Source organism: Polistes dominula, unplaced genomic scaffold (genome assembly GCF_049000335.1).
Source record: "Polistes dominula isolate Pdom_NZ unplaced genomic scaffold, Pdom_raw_medaka contig_25, whole genome shotgun sequence".
Classification (NCBI taxonomy): Eukaryota; Metazoa; Arthropoda; class Insecta; order Hymenoptera; family Vespidae; genus Polistes; species Polistes dominula.
In genome coordinates this window covers 1482640-1498972 of record NW_028301094.1, presented here as the reverse complement: position 1 = coordinate 1498972, position 16333 = coordinate 1482640, and the positions used below count along the sequence as shown (strand labels likewise).

At 24.4% G+C, this 16333-nt stretch overlaps 1 protein-coding gene across 1 annotated transcript; it reads left to right on the top strand.

Moving 5' to 3' along the window:
- The first annotated feature begins 11840 nt into the window (after positions 1 to 11840).
- Positions 11841 to 15330, top strand: LOC107073480 (uncharacterized). Its single transcript, XM_089176516.1, has one exon. It carries the CDS (start codon positions 12978 to 12980, stop codon positions 13845 to 13847), a length of 870 nt encoding a protein of 289 aa, XP_089032642.1. The 5' UTR covers positions 11841 to 12977; the 3' UTR covers positions 13848 to 15330.
- Positions 15331 to 16333: the final 1003 nt, after the last annotated feature.

The window sequence follows — 16333 nt, the reverse complement described above, 5'->3', positions numbered from 1 at the left end:
CAAATGAAATGAATATAAAGGTTTAGGCAGATTTAGCAGAAAACAAAAATAATTTAATCCGATCAATGTTTAGTATTGTCATTTTTGTATTTATATTTTTATTGTCTGTTAATTATTATTTATAATACACTTTTATATTTGAATGAATGATGTTATGAAAAAAAATTAGGAGAAGCATTTTTCCACATATCAGGACAATTTGCCAACTATTATCACACACACTAAAATACTTTGCAAATGAGAAAAAGAAAAAAATGTTTCTGCATAAGTAAGAAGTATAGATAAAATATTTTAAAAAGTGATACTTAATATTTTTGAAAATAATATATTTCAAATAATATATAAAATAGTAGATTACTTAATACAAATATAATAGTTTACTGTTAGTAATAATTATATGTTTAGTAATCTTTAGTTTGAAGTAAATTGTGAAAATGGTTTATATAATAGAAAACCAAATTAAATTAAAATTCACAATATTTGCCCAAATATTTTGTTAAATATTTTAATTTTTAGTTTAGAAATATCTATCAAGTGGGACACTACTTAAATAATATTTTAATTAAATTTTATTACTAATAAAATATATTTCTTTTTTTTAAAATATAACTTCTTGCAGAATAAAATATTTCTTTTTAAAAAACTTAAACATTTTTAAAAGAATATTTTACTTGTGAAAGTATTATTTTCCAAATGAAATAAAATATATTATTTTGGGTAATAACATTAGTAGAAAATATAAAATATATTATTTTCACAAGAAGTATCACTTTTTGAACATATAACATATGTCATAGTTAAAAATAAATGTATGACAAAAATCAAATTATTTATTTACTATTTGTTATGTATTACAAAATTATAAGCAGTTATTGACTTCTGTATTTGTTTAAGATTTATATCATATATTACATTTTTTTCTACTGTGTAAAAAATGTCTTACATAAAATTATTCTCCTATTAAAAATTTGTATGGATTTTAGGAAAGATGTTAATACATAATAGTTTTATTCAATTAAAATCTTGTAATTATTTTTATAAACCATTTAATTCGTATTTTTCTTCAATACAGTTACTGTATGTATTTACAATTCTATATTTGTATATAGTGTCAATCATTTTAAACGAAATTTATTTGATTTTCAAATAAAAAGTTGTTTACAAATAGCGGACCAATGAACATGAATATTAACTAACACGTAGAGTCGTTAGTTTAGGTTTTTCTCAAACGTATTTCAACTTATGTATGTAGAAATTAATTCTCTAATTCTCTAATATTCATCGAGTATACACAGAAGTAGGTAAGTGTTTGTTAACCGTTTCATTTACCTAACATTTTGAATTAAAAAGAACGAAGAGACTCTATTTGTATTTTAATTTAATTATTGTAAGGATAAATTTAATTTAACTAATTATGTTTCTTCACATTTCAATAGTCAGTTACTTTTATTTATTTTTTTTCAATTTATTCTTCAGCTGATCATTATTCAAATTATTATGAAATTTTATATTGGTTTGTAGCTGTAACAAAGTTTTTCTTGTTTCTTTTTGAGCACTTAAATCTACAATTTCTTTTCACCATAATTGATAATAATCTTTTTGTTATTTTTGTATTCAAAAGTTAATATAACTAAACAAGATTGTGAACTATTAATTATACTTATCTAAGGAATGGAATCCTCTAATAAATAATAGAATCATTGAGAAAAGAAGTAGGAGCTGCATCAAAGTATTGGCAGTTTAACAAAATTGTTCAACCTTTGAATTTTTCATTAATGATCTTAGGTAGGTACAGAAACATGAGATAAGAAACATTAAAACGTGTAAAAACGTCTGTTTTCTTTCCCTACTTAAAAAAAAACAGAAATTAGAAGATTTATCAAAAGTATTAAGGTTACATCTTAAATATCTCTTAAGGAAATGCAAAAGATTAATTGTTTATAATTATTAAAAAAACTTTTTCCCTTAACCCTTTCGCTACGGTGGGCCTCGCCGCGGAGTACCTCGTCTAGAACGGAGCGCCGTACCGAAAGTGGGAACATTAAGCGCGCGCAGTCTTTAGCATTCGGAGCCTTTTGTCTCAAAAACGACTTTGTGACATTACTTTTAGAAACAAAATGATTTGTGTTCATAATTTTTCCATGGATATATTTTTAATTCAACAATACAATTAATAATACACGAAGCAATACCATTTATCTTAACATTTGGTTCCATTTTTGGAGCGGGTGATTATAGTCACCCGTCGTGTATAGGTGGCATCGTGTGACGGGTGACTATAGTCACCCGTCGTGTGCGGGTGTCGTTTTGTGGCGGGTGACTATAGTCACCCGTAGTAGTGAAAGGGTTAAATTATGTGAGTTATATTTTTATCTTCTAGTGGACTGCTAACAAAAAATGGATACCACAGTTTTATTGATACTTTTTCTTGTCTTTACAACAATTTATGCTTCTAATCCTGAATGCGAGAATGTTCCATATTGTGAATGCTCGGCAAATGTAACGGGGGATGTAAATTCTATTTTAATTTCAAACAACAGTTTTACATTTACAATATGTGTAGCAACATGGTCAAATTTACAGGTATATATACTTAGTAGCTTTTCAATCTTTTTATATTCAGTTAAATACAAATCTTATTCTGACAGAATTTATATTGCAATTGATATTATTAAAATATAAAAAAATTTAAAATTTAAAAGCCGAGTTCTAGACGTGATGTCTTATATACGATTTGATGAATGAAATTTTTATTTTTTTTTAAATATATTAAATTAAAATTCAACAGGTCGATTGTAATAATCTTGGTTGGAATGAAATAAATATTATAAGAAAAGAATTCGCAGATGTAGTCGATTTGGTAAAGTTTAAAAATTGCCATTTACCAAGAGAATTTACATTAAAACAAATTGTCGAAAGATTTGGAATTAAAAAAACAAATGGGCTAAGTTTTCAATCTTATAACAAGCTCAGCACAGAACTTAAAAAAGAGCAGCTTGAAGGATTTTCAGATGTGATCAAATTAGTTTTATCCCATAATAGTTTAACTAATATATCATCTGATTTGTTTAGCAATTTTTCTAAATTGGAGTTTCTTGATTTATCTAATAATACTTTTGTTTTGAGCAAAGATACTTTTAATAAAACTTTGTATCTTAAGCAACTTAATTTAAGTGGAAATGATATAAGACAGCTCCCCCCTAAATTATTTGATAATTTAAATAATTTAGAAATTCTAGATCTTGAAAGAAATTTATTGGAAGACCTTGATGTTGAAATATTTAAAGAACTAACGTCATTAAAATATTTAAACCTAAGAACAAACTTTTTGTCTGATTTACCAGAATTTTTTTATCTAATTTACAGAATTTAGAAACAATTGATTTGTCCGATAATTATTTCAAGAGTTTTCGATCAAATTTGTTTAGTAAAAATAAAAAATTGAAAAAAGTATTGATAAATGGTAATAAAGAAGAATTAAAAATATTGCCGAGTAAATTTTTAAATGATAAAGAAAATCTTGAGGAGGTTGAATTAAGAAGAAGTCATTTGGAGAGTATACCAGAAAACCTTTTCTGGTATTCAACATCTTTAAAATATATCGATTTGAGTTGGAATTATATTACAAGATTACCAGAATCTATCTTTAAAAATCTACACAATGTTGAACAGATCTTATTAAGTACGAATTTGATTAGGACGCTTCCTGATATGATTTTTGCAGATGCAAAAAAATTAAAAGTACTTGACTTGTCTATTAATAATATTAATTATATATCAAGGTAAATTATTATAAAATTTATAGTAAAAGATATATTTTCAATCTAATAAGTGTCGAACTAAGTTTCCTCTATTTTTTCTCCAATTAATCTGTATAAAAATCTCGGAAGCAATGTTGTACATTAAATATTGTTCTTCAATTACAAATATTTTTATAGCAATGTATTTCATGGTTTGAAATCGTTAGAAGAAATTTACATGGATGGAAATGGCTTGAAATTTATCCACATTGATGCATTCTCAACGAATGAACAATTATCCATCGCTCATTTCACAAATAACCTTCTATCCTTTAGTAATAAGAGTGAAGCAATGTCACCTTTTTATAATAATCGTCTTCTTAAGGAATTGCATTTAGCGCGCAATGAAATAAACCATTTTTTTTACGACTGGAATGTAAATAAACAAAGGTTAAAATTATTAGATTTGAGATTTAACAAAATAAGTACAATAACGGTAAATATCAAATTTTACAATCTGTAATTATATTAAATACTATTATTGAAATGATTGAAAGTGAATTTGTTTTATTTTATAGGACTATAATTTAATGTTTTCGTCGGAAGAAATCATAGTTGATCTAAAATATAACAACATACGAAATATTTTACTTAATAATTTTGCATTATTGGCAGAACATTATACCGAGAAAAGTAACGTTGTTATTTACGTCGATTACAATCCGATATTATGTGATTGTAATCTATATTCTCTTTTGCGATATTGTAAAAATTGTGTGAACAGAAATGTATATACTTTCGTTAAACTTGAATTGGGAAACCTTCAGTGTCTTCAACCAAATGGAACGGAAGGGCCACAAATTAATCAACTAGATTTTACAACCTTCCAATGTCTCGAGGATGAATACTTTAAATGGAATGGAAAAAACTGTCAAATGGGTTGTTCTTGTGAAATAAGACCTTATGACAGTACACGAGTTATAGATTGTTCGAACAGATATATTATAGAATTCACGTTTAAAATGAGACATGTTAATATTTTTGGAAAGTATCCATTTATATTGAATCTTAGATCGAATAATATGTTGATGATACGTTCACTTAAAGGTTTAGAATTACTTAACGTAACAGAATTATTGTTATCTAATAACCAGATTTCTGAAATATCGTCAGACATATTACCAAAAACTCTCAAAGTACGTAAATAACTTGTTTTATTATCTTTCCTTTTTTTTTCGTTAGGGTTATTTATTAGTTTTCACCTTTATTTTCTTTTACGTTTTTAGGTATTAGAATTACATAATAATATTCTAATAAACTTGAATTACGCAGTAAGTGACTTCTTGTTTCGTCAAGACTTCAAAGTACTTACTTTAAGTGGGAATCCATTTATATGTGATTGCGATGCTAGATTTTTATATATATTAGTTTTACAAAAGCAACATTCTTATACAGATTTTAAAAATGTTAAATGTAAGAACACGGATATTTCTTTACTTAATATAACCTTTGAACAATTGTGTCCATCCTTCTTTCCACATTAACAATTTGTCAAAAATGTGGAATCAAATGAAATGGACATAAAGGTTTGAGCAGATTTAGCAGAAAACAAAAACAATTTAATCCGTTCAATGTTTAGTATTGTCATTTTTATATTTATATTTTTATAGTCTTATAATAATTATTTTTAATACACTTTATTATTGTAATTAATAATGTTATGATGAACATTAGCAGAAGCATTTTTTCACATATCAGGTCAATTTGCCAACTATTATCATTGTAGTGTTAGTAAATATGTTTTCAAAAAAGAGAATAATACATACACACTAAAATACTTTGCAAATAAATAAAAGAATCAAAATGTTTCTGCATAAGTAAGAAGTATTGATAAAATATTTTAAAAAGTGATACTTAATATTTCTGAAAATAATATATCTCAAATAATATATAAAATGGTAGATTACTTAAGACAAATATAATAGTGTACTGTTAGTAACTATTATATGCTTAACAATCTTTAGTTTGAAATAAATTGTGAAAATGATTTACATAATATAAAACAGAATTATAAATCAAAATTCACAATATTCGCATAAATATTTTGTTCAATATTCTTATTTTTAGTTGAGAAATATCTATCAAATGGAACACTACTTAAATAATATTTTAATTAAATATTATTACCAATAAAATATATGTTTTTTTTTCAAAATATTACTTCTTGCAGAAAAAAAACATTTGTTTTTAAAAACTTACACATTTTTAAAGGAATGCAATGTTTTATTTGCGGTAGTATTATTTTTCGAAGAAATAAAATATATTATTTTGTGTAATAACATTAGTAGAAAATATAAAATATATTATTTTCACAGGAAGTATCACTTTTTAAACGTATAACATATGTCATAGTTAAAAATAAATGTATGACATAAATCAAGGTTTTTATTTACTATTTATTATGTAATAGAACATTATAAGTAGATATGGACTTCGATATTTTTTAAAGATTTATATCATATATTACATTTTTTTCTAATGTTTAAAAAATGTCTTACATAAAATTATTCTCCTATTAAAAATTTGTATGGATTTAAGGAGAGATGTTAATATATATTAGTTTTATTCCATTAAAATCTTGTAATTATTATCATTAGTCCTTTATTTCTTATTTTTCCTCAATACAGTTACTGTATATATTTACAATTCTATATTTGTATACAGTGTCAATCATTTTGAACGAAATTTATTTGATTTTCAAATAAAAAGTTGTTTACAAATAGCGGACCAATGAACATGAATATTAACTAACACGTAGAGTCGTTAGTTTAGGTTTTTCTCAAACGTATTTCAACTTATGTATGTAGAAATTAATTCTCTAATTCTCTAATATTCATCGAGTATACACAGAAGTAGGTAAGTGTTTGTTAACCGTTACATTTACCTAACATTTTGAATTAAAAAGAACGAAGAGACTCTATTTGTATTTTAATTTAATTATTGTAAGAATAAATTTAATTTAACTGATTATGTTTCTTCACATTTCAATAGTCAATTACTTTTATTTATTTTTTTCAATTTATTTTTCAGCTGATCATAATTCAAATTATTATGAAATTTTATATTGGTTTGTAGCTGTAACAAAGTTTTTCTTGTTTCTTTTTTAGCACTTAAATCTACCATTTCTTTTCACCATAATTGATAATAATCTTTATGTTATTTTTGTATTCAAAACTTAATATAACTGAAACATAATTGTGAATTATTAATTATACTTATCTAAGGAATGGAATCATCTAATAAATAATAGAATCATTGAGACAAGAAGTAGGAGCTGCATCAAAGTATTGGCAGTTTAACAAAATTGTTCAATCCTTGAATTTTTCATCAATGATCTTAGGTAAGTACAGAAACATGAGATAAGAAAGAAATTAACGTGTAATGACGTCTGTTTTCTTTCCACATTACATCATTTTTATCCCCTCCACTACATTTTTATCTTCTAGTGGACTGCTAACAAAAAATGGATACAACAGTTTTATTGATATTTTTTCTTGTCTTTACAACAATTTATGCTTCTAATCCTGAATGCGAGAATGTTCCATATTGTGAATGCTCGGCAAATGAAACGGGGGATATAAATTCTATTTTAATTTCAAATAACAATTTGACATTTAAAATAGGTGTAGCTTCATGGTCAGATTTCCAGGTATATTTACTCATTATCTTTTCAATTTATTTATATTCAGTTAAATACAAATCTTATTCTGGCAGAATTTATATTGCATTTAATATCGTTAAGATATAAAAAAAAGTTTCAAAATAAAAAGCTGAACTCTAGACATGATATGTTATATGCGATTTGATGAATGAAATTTGTATTTTATTTAAATATATTAAATTAAAATTCAACAGGTCGATTGTAATAATCTTGGTTGGAATGAATTAAATATTACGAGAAAAGAATTCGCAGATGTAATCGATTCTGTGAAGTTTATAAATTGCCACTTACCAAGAAAATCTACATTTAAACGAATTGTCGAAAGATTTGGAATTAAAGAAACAAATGGACTGAGCTTTCAATCTTATAACAAGCTCAGCACAGAACTTAAAAAAGAGCAGCTTGAAGGATTTTCAGATTTGATCAAATTAGTTTTATCCCATAATAGTTTAACTAATATATCATCTGATTTGTTTAGCAGTTTTTCTGAATTGGAGTTTCTTGATTTATCTGAAAATACTCTTCTTTTGAGCAAAGATACATTTAATGAAACATTGAATCTTAAGCAACTTAATTTATATGGAAATGATATAACAAAGCTTCCCCCTAAATTATTTGATAATTTAAAATCTTTAGAAATTCTAAATCTTGGAAGAAATTTATTGGAAGACCTTGATAGTGAAACATTTAAAGAACTAACGTCATTAAAATATTTATACCTAAGATCAAATTTTTTGTCTGATTTACCGGAATTTATTTTTTATGAATTACAGAATTTAGAATTAATTGATTTGTCTGATAATTATTTCAAGAGTTTTCCATCAAATTTGTTTAGTAAAAATTATAAATTGAAAAAAGTATTGTTAAATGGTAATGAAGGAGAATTAAAAATATTGCCGAATAGATTTTTAAGTGATAAAGAAAATCTTGAGGAAGTTGAATTAAAAAGAAATCATTTGAATCGTATACCAGAAAACCTTTTTTGGTATTCAACATCTTTAAAATATATCGATTTGAGTCAGAATGTTCTTAGAAGATTACCAGAATCTATCTTTAAAGATTTACAAAATATTGAAAAGATCTCAATAAGTAAGAATTTTATTAGGACTCTTCCTGATATGATTTTTGCAGATGCAAAAAAATTAAAAGTACTTGACTTGTCTATTAATAATATTAATTATATATCAAGGTAAATTATTATAAAATTTATAGTAAAAGATATATTTTCAATCTAATAAGTGTCCAACTAAGCTTCCGCTATTTTTACTTCAATTCTTCTGTATAAAAATCTCGGAAGCAAAGTTGTACAACAAATATTATTCTTCAAATATAAATATTTTTATAGAGATTTATTTAACGGTTTGAAATTGTTAGAAGAACTTTACATGAATGGAAATGGCTTGAAATTTATCCATATTTCGGCATTTTTATCCAATGAACGTTTATCCATCGCACATTTCTCAAATAATTTTCTATCCTTTAAGTATAAGAATGAATTGATGTCACCTTTTTATAATAATCTTCTTCTTAAGGAATTGCATTTAGCGCGCAATGAAATAGATCATTTTTTTTACGACTGGAATGTAAATAAACAAAGGTTAAAATTCTTAGATTTGAGATTTAACAAAATAAGTACAATAACGGTAAATATCAAATTTTACAATCTGTAAATATAATAAATATTATTATTGAAATGATTGAAAGTGATTTTGTTTTATTTTATAGGACTATAATTTAATGTTTTCGTCGGAAGAAATCATAGTTGATCTAAGAAATAACAACATAAATAATATTTCACTAAATAATTTTGCATTATTGGCAGAACATTATACCGAGAAAAGTAACGTTGTTGTTTACGTCAATAACAATCCGATATTATGCGATTGTAATCTATATTCTCTTTTGCGATATTGTAAAAATTGTGTGAACAAAAATGTATATAGTTTCGTTAAACTTGATTTTGGAAATCTTCAGTGTCTTCAACCAAATGGAATAGTAGGGCCACGAATTAATCAACTAGATTTTACGACGTACCAATGTCTCGAGAATGAATACTTTAAAATTGGAAAAAAATGTCGAGAGGGTTGTTCTTGTAAAATAAGACCTTATGACAGAACACGAGTTATAGATTGTTCGAACAGAAATTTTGTGTCATTCGCGATTAAAGAGAAACATATGAATTATTTTGGAAAGTATCCATTTGCATTGAATCTTAGATCGAATAATATGGAGATGATACGTACATTGAAAGGTTTAGTATCACTTAACGTAACAGAATTATTGTTATCTAATAACCAGTTTTCTGAAATACCGTTGGACAAATTACCAACAACTCTCAAAGTACGTAAATATCTTATTTTATTATTATTGTTATTTTTCCTTTAATTTTCACTTTTATTTTCTTTTACGTTTTTAGGTATTAGAATTACATAATAATAATCTAGTAATGTTGAGTTATGAAGCATGTGACTTCTTGTATCTTCAAGACTTCAAAGTACTTACTTTAAGTGGGAATCCATTTGTATGTGATTGCGAAGCTAGATTTTTATATAGATTAGTTTCACAAAAGCAACATCTTTATGCAGATTTTAAAAATGTTAAATGTGAGGACAAAAATATTCCTTTACTTAATATGTCCTATGAAAAATTGTGTCCATCCTACTTTCTACATTAACAATTTGTCAAAAATGTGGAATCAAATGAAATGGACATAAAGGTTTGGACAGATTTAGCAGAAAACAAAAACAATTTAATCCGATTAATGTTTAGTATTGTCAATTTTATATTTATATTTTTATAGTCTCTTAATAATTATTTATAATACATTTTTTTTATTGTAATCAATAATGTTATGAACAACATTAGCAGAAGCATTTTTTCACATATCAGGACAATTTGCCAACTATTATCATTGTAGTGTTAGTAAATATGTTTTCAAAAAAGAGAATAACACACACACACTAAAATACTTTGCAAGTGAGAAAAAGAATAAAAATGTTTCTGCATAAGTAAGAAGTATAGATAAAATATTTTAAAAAGTGATACTTAATATTTCTGAAAATAATATATCTCAAATAATATATAAAATGGTAGATTATTTAAGACAAATATAATAGTGTACTGTTAGTAATAATTATATGTTTAACAATCTTTAGTTTGAAGTAAATTGTGAAAATGATTTACATAATATAAAACAAAATTAAATTAAAATTCACAATATTTGCATAAATATTTTGTTAAATATTCTTATTTTTAGTTGAGAAATATCTATCAAATGGAACACTACTTAAATAATATTTTAATTAAATATTATTACCAATAAAATATATTTCTTTTTTTCAAAATATTACTTCTTGCAGAAAAAAAACATTTGTTTTTAAAAACTTACACATTTTTAAAGGAATGCAATGTTTTACTTGCGGAAGTATTATTTTTCGAAGAAATAAAATATATTATTTTGTGTAATAACATTAGTAGAAAATATAAAATATATTATTTTCACAAGAAGTATCACTTTTTGAACATATAACATATGTCATAGTTAAAAATAAATGTATGACATAAATCAAGGTTTTTATTTACTATTTATTATGTATTGCAACATTATAAGTAGTTATTGACTTCTGTATTTGTTTAAGATTTATATCATATATTACATTTTTTTCTACTGTGTAGAAAATGTCTTACATAAAATTATTCTCCTATTACAAATTTGTATGGATTTTAGGAAAGATGTTAATACATAATAGTTTTATTCCATTAAAATCTTGTAATTATTATCATTAGTCCTTTATTTCTTATTTTTCCTCAATACAGTTACTGTATATATTTACAATTCTATATTTGTATACAGTGTCAATCATTTTGAACGAAATTTATTTGATTTTTCAATAAAAAGTTGTTTACAAATAGCGGACCAATGAACATGAATATTAACTAACACGTAGAGTCGTTAATTTAGATTTTTCTCAAACGTATTTCAACTTACGTATGTAGAAATTAATTCCCTAATTCTCTAATATTCATCGAGTCTACATAGAAGTAGATAAGTGTTTGCAAAGTCGTTACATTGACACATCATTTTAAATTAAAAAGAAAAAAGGAGAAGTTATTTGTATCTTAATTTAATTATTGTAAAAGTGATTTAGTTTAACTGTGTATTTTCTTTATCATTTTAAAAGTAAGATACTTTTAATTATTTTTATTTAATTTAATCTTTTATTGATATTATACAAATTATTATAAAACTTTATATTCGTTTGTAGCTGTAACAAAGTTTTTCTTCTTTCTTTCTTAGCACTTAAATCTTCAATTTCTTTTCACCATAATTGATAATAACTTTTTTGTTTTTTTGTATTCCAAAACTCATATAACTGAAACATAATTGTGAATTAGTAATTATACTTATCTAAGGAATGGAATCATCTAATAAATAACAGAATCATTTAGATAAGAAGTAGAAACTGCATCAAAGTATTGGCAGTTTAACAAAATTGTTCAACCATTAAATTTTTTATCAATGATCTTAGGTAAGTACAGAAACATAAGCAAAAAAGAAAAACATGTATACATATCACACAAGTTAGAAGTGTAACCTTCAAGTAAACAAGTTTCGATGATTATCTATTATACAATAATATTATAATATTATTTGTACTTTTAATTTGTAGCTATTTATTTAATGACAAAATTGAATTTTAATATTGTATTTAATTTATACATATTTGTAGAATCACACATCATCTGTTTTCATTCCCCACTACATCACAGTTTTGTTTTCTCATTTTATCATCGCATTTCATTTTTTCAAATCACACCCATTCTAAAGAAGTATTTACTTTAAAAAGAACAAAAATTGAAAGATTTATCAAACGTATCAAAGTTACATCACAAATACTCAAAAGAAAATTGTGTTTATAAATATCTCAATTACTTTCTCCCTTAAATTATGTTACATGTATTTCTATTTTCTAGTGGACTGCTAAAAAACAATGTCTATCATAATTTTATTGATACTCGTTCTTGCCTCTAAAACAATTAGTGCTTCTAATCCTGAATGCGAGAATATTACATATTGTGAATGCTCGGAAAATCAATTAGGGGATATAAGCTCTATTTTAATTTCAAATAACAATTTGACATTTACAATAGGTGTAGCTTCATGGTCAAATTTACAGGTATATATACTTAGTAGCTTTTCAATCTTTTTATATTCAGTTAAATACAAATCATATTCTGGCAGAATTTATATTGCATTTAATATCATTAGGATATAAAAAAAAGTTTCAAAATAAAAAGCTGAATTCTAGACATGATATGTTATATGCGATTTGATAATTAAAATTTTGTTATTTTCTTTAAATTAAAATTAAATTAAAATTCAACAGGTCGATTGTAATAATCTTGGTTGGTATGAATTTAATATTATCAGAAAAGAATTCGCAGATGTTGTTGATTTGGTGAAGTTTAAAAATTGCCATTTACCAAGAGAATTTACATTAAAACAAATTGTTCAAATGTTTGGAATTGAAGAAACAAATGGTCTAAGCTTTCAATCTTATTGGGATCTCAGAAAAGAATTGAAAAGAGAGCATCTTGAAGGATTTCCAAATTTGACCAAATTGGTTTTATCCAATAACGGTTTAACTAATATTTCGTCAGATTTTCTTAGCAATTTCGCTGAATTGGAGTTTCTTGATTTATCTGAAAATAATCTTGTTTTGAGCAAAGATAATTTTAAAGAAACTTTGAATCTTAAGCAACTTGATGTAAATGGAAATGATATAAGACAGCTTCCCCCTAAATTATTTGATAATTTAAATTATTTAGAAATTCTAAATGTTGAAAGAAATTTTTTGGAAGACCTTGATGGTGAAGCATTTAAAGAACTAACATCATTAAAATATTTAAACCTAAGAACAAATTTTTTGTCTGATTTACCGGAATTTGTTTTTTCTGGTTTACAGAATTTAGAAACAATTGATTTGTCCAATAATAATTTCAAAGGTTTTCCATCAAATTTGTTTAGTAAGAATAACAAATTGAAAAAAATATTGTTAAATGAGAATAGAGGAGAATTAAAAACATTGTCGAATAAATTTTTAAATGATCTAGAACATCTTGAGGAAGTTGAATTAAGAAGAAATTATTTGAATAATATACCAGAAAATCTTTTCTGGTATTCAACATCTTTAAAATACATCGATTTAAGTGAGAATAATTTTAGAATATTACCAGAATCTATCTTTAGAAATTTACAAAATATTGAAAAGATCTTAATAAGTAAGAATTTGATTGAGATTCTTCCTGATATCATTTTTACATCTGTAAGAAAATTAAAAGTACTCGACTTGTCTTTTAATCGTATTTCTATTGTACAAAGGTAAATGATTATAAAATTTATAGTAAAAGATTTATTTTTAATCTAATAAGTGTACAACTTAGTTTCCGCTATTTTTTTTAACAAATCTCAGAAGCTAGGTTGTACAGTAAATATTGTTTTTCAAAAAAATATTTTTTAGAAATTTGTTCAATGGTTTGACATCGTTAGAAGAACTTAACATGGAAGGAAATGGCTTGAAATATATCCATAGTAAAGCATTTTCAACCAATGAACAATTATCCATAGCTAAGTTCTCAGATAATCGTCTACAGTTTAGTAATCCATTCAATATGTTGTCACCTTTTTATAATAATCATCTTCTTAAAGAATTGCATTTATCAAACAATAAAATTAAATATTTTTATTCTGATTGGACTACAAATAAACTAGAGTTAGAATTATTGGATCTGCGTCACAACGACATAAGTACAATATCGGTGCATATCAAATTTTATTATCCATAAATACATTAAATATTATCATTGAAATGATTAAAAATGAACTTATTTTATTTATATTGTTTTTTCCTTTACAGGCGAATGATTTTATTTTTTCTTCGGATAACGTTCTAGTAGATTTAAGATATAACAACATAAGTAATATTTTACTGACTAATATCGAAAAGTTGGCACTATATAATACTGAAAAACGTAATGTTACTGTCCACGTTGAAAACAATCCCTTATTATGCGATTGTCACCTATATAACCTTTTGCGTTATTACAACGGTGATATGCCCATTACTGTTTACAATTTCTTTGAACTTAAATTGGGAAACTTAACGTGTGTGAAAAATTATTTAAAGGAAAGGCCACAAATTAATCAACTAGATTTTAAAACCTATCAGTGTCTCGAGTATGACTACTTTCAAGTTGTAGATAGGCATCTAAGTTTATGCACTTCTAACATAAGACCGTATGATCAATCACGAATTATAGATTGTTCGAACAAATTGAAGGTTGAATTCAAAATCAACAAGAATACAATAAATTTGAAGGGAAATTATCCATTAATATTGAATTTCACAGGGAATTCTTTAAGGGAAATACCATCACTTGATTATATAAAACCACTTAACATAACACATTTATTGTTATCTAATAATGAGATTTCTGAAATATCGCTGGACAGATTACCAAAAACTATCCAAGTATGTAAATAACTTATTTTATTATTTTTTCTTTTCTTTCTTTTGAGTTATTTCATAATTGTGTCTTTTATTTTCTTTTACGTTTTTAGGTATTAGAATTACATAATAATAATCTAATAAACTTGAATTACGCAGTAAGTGACTTCTTGTTTCGTCAAGACTTCAAAGTATTTACTTTAAGTGGTAATCCATTTATATGTGATTGCGATGCTAGATTATTATATGTAATAGTTTTGGAAAAGTCAGATTCTTCTAAAGATTTAAGAAATGTGAAATGTAAGGACCAAAATATTCCTTTAGTTGATATGACCGTTAGGCAATTGTGTCCATCCAATGATCCACCTGAAAAATTCTTAGAAACTGAATAAAATGAAATGGAGATAAAGGTTTGTGCGTTAAGAGCAGAAAACTTTTTTATTTTATTGCCATCACGTTTATATTTTTTTAGAAATCATATAAAAACAATATGGGCTGATCAGTGTTTAGTATTGTTACTTTTTATTTAAAATTATATAATTATATTTATTGTCTTTTAATTATTATTTATAATACACTTTTATATTTAAAGCAATGATTTTATGAACAACGATAGCGGTAGTTGAATTGTGGATTAATATCTTTTAAAAAAAGGAAATAACACACATACTAAAATACTTTGCAAATAGGAAAAAGGAAGAAATGTTTCTGCATAAATAAGAATTATAGATAAAATAATGTAGAAAGTGTTACTTCATATTTCTGAAAATAATATTTCTCAAATACTATATCAAATAGTAGATTCTTTTAAGTGCATTGAAAAAATTTGATTTTAAATATAAAATCAAAATTCATGTATATAAAGTATAATATTGACACATATAACAGTAAATTACCAGAAAGAGTTATATGTTTACTCATTCTTAGTTTAAAATAAATTGCGAAAACGATTTAAATAAAGTAAAACAAAATTCAATTTAAATTCACAATATTTGCATAAATATATTGACAAATATTGTAAATTTTAGTTGAGAAATATCATTGAAAATATAAAACGCTATTTAGACATTACTTTGATTAATTTCTATTACGAATAAAATATATTTATTTTTTTTCAAAATATTACTACTTGCAGAAGAAAATATTTGTTTTTAAAAACCTAAACATTTTTAAAAGAATGCAATGTTTTACCTGCGGAAGTATTATTTTTCGAAGAAATAAAATATATTCATTTGTGTAATAACATTAGTAGAAAATATAAAATATATTATTTTCACAGGAAGTATCACTTTTTAAACGTATAACATATGTCATAGTTAAAAATAAATGTATGACATAAATCAAGTTATTTATTTACTATTTAT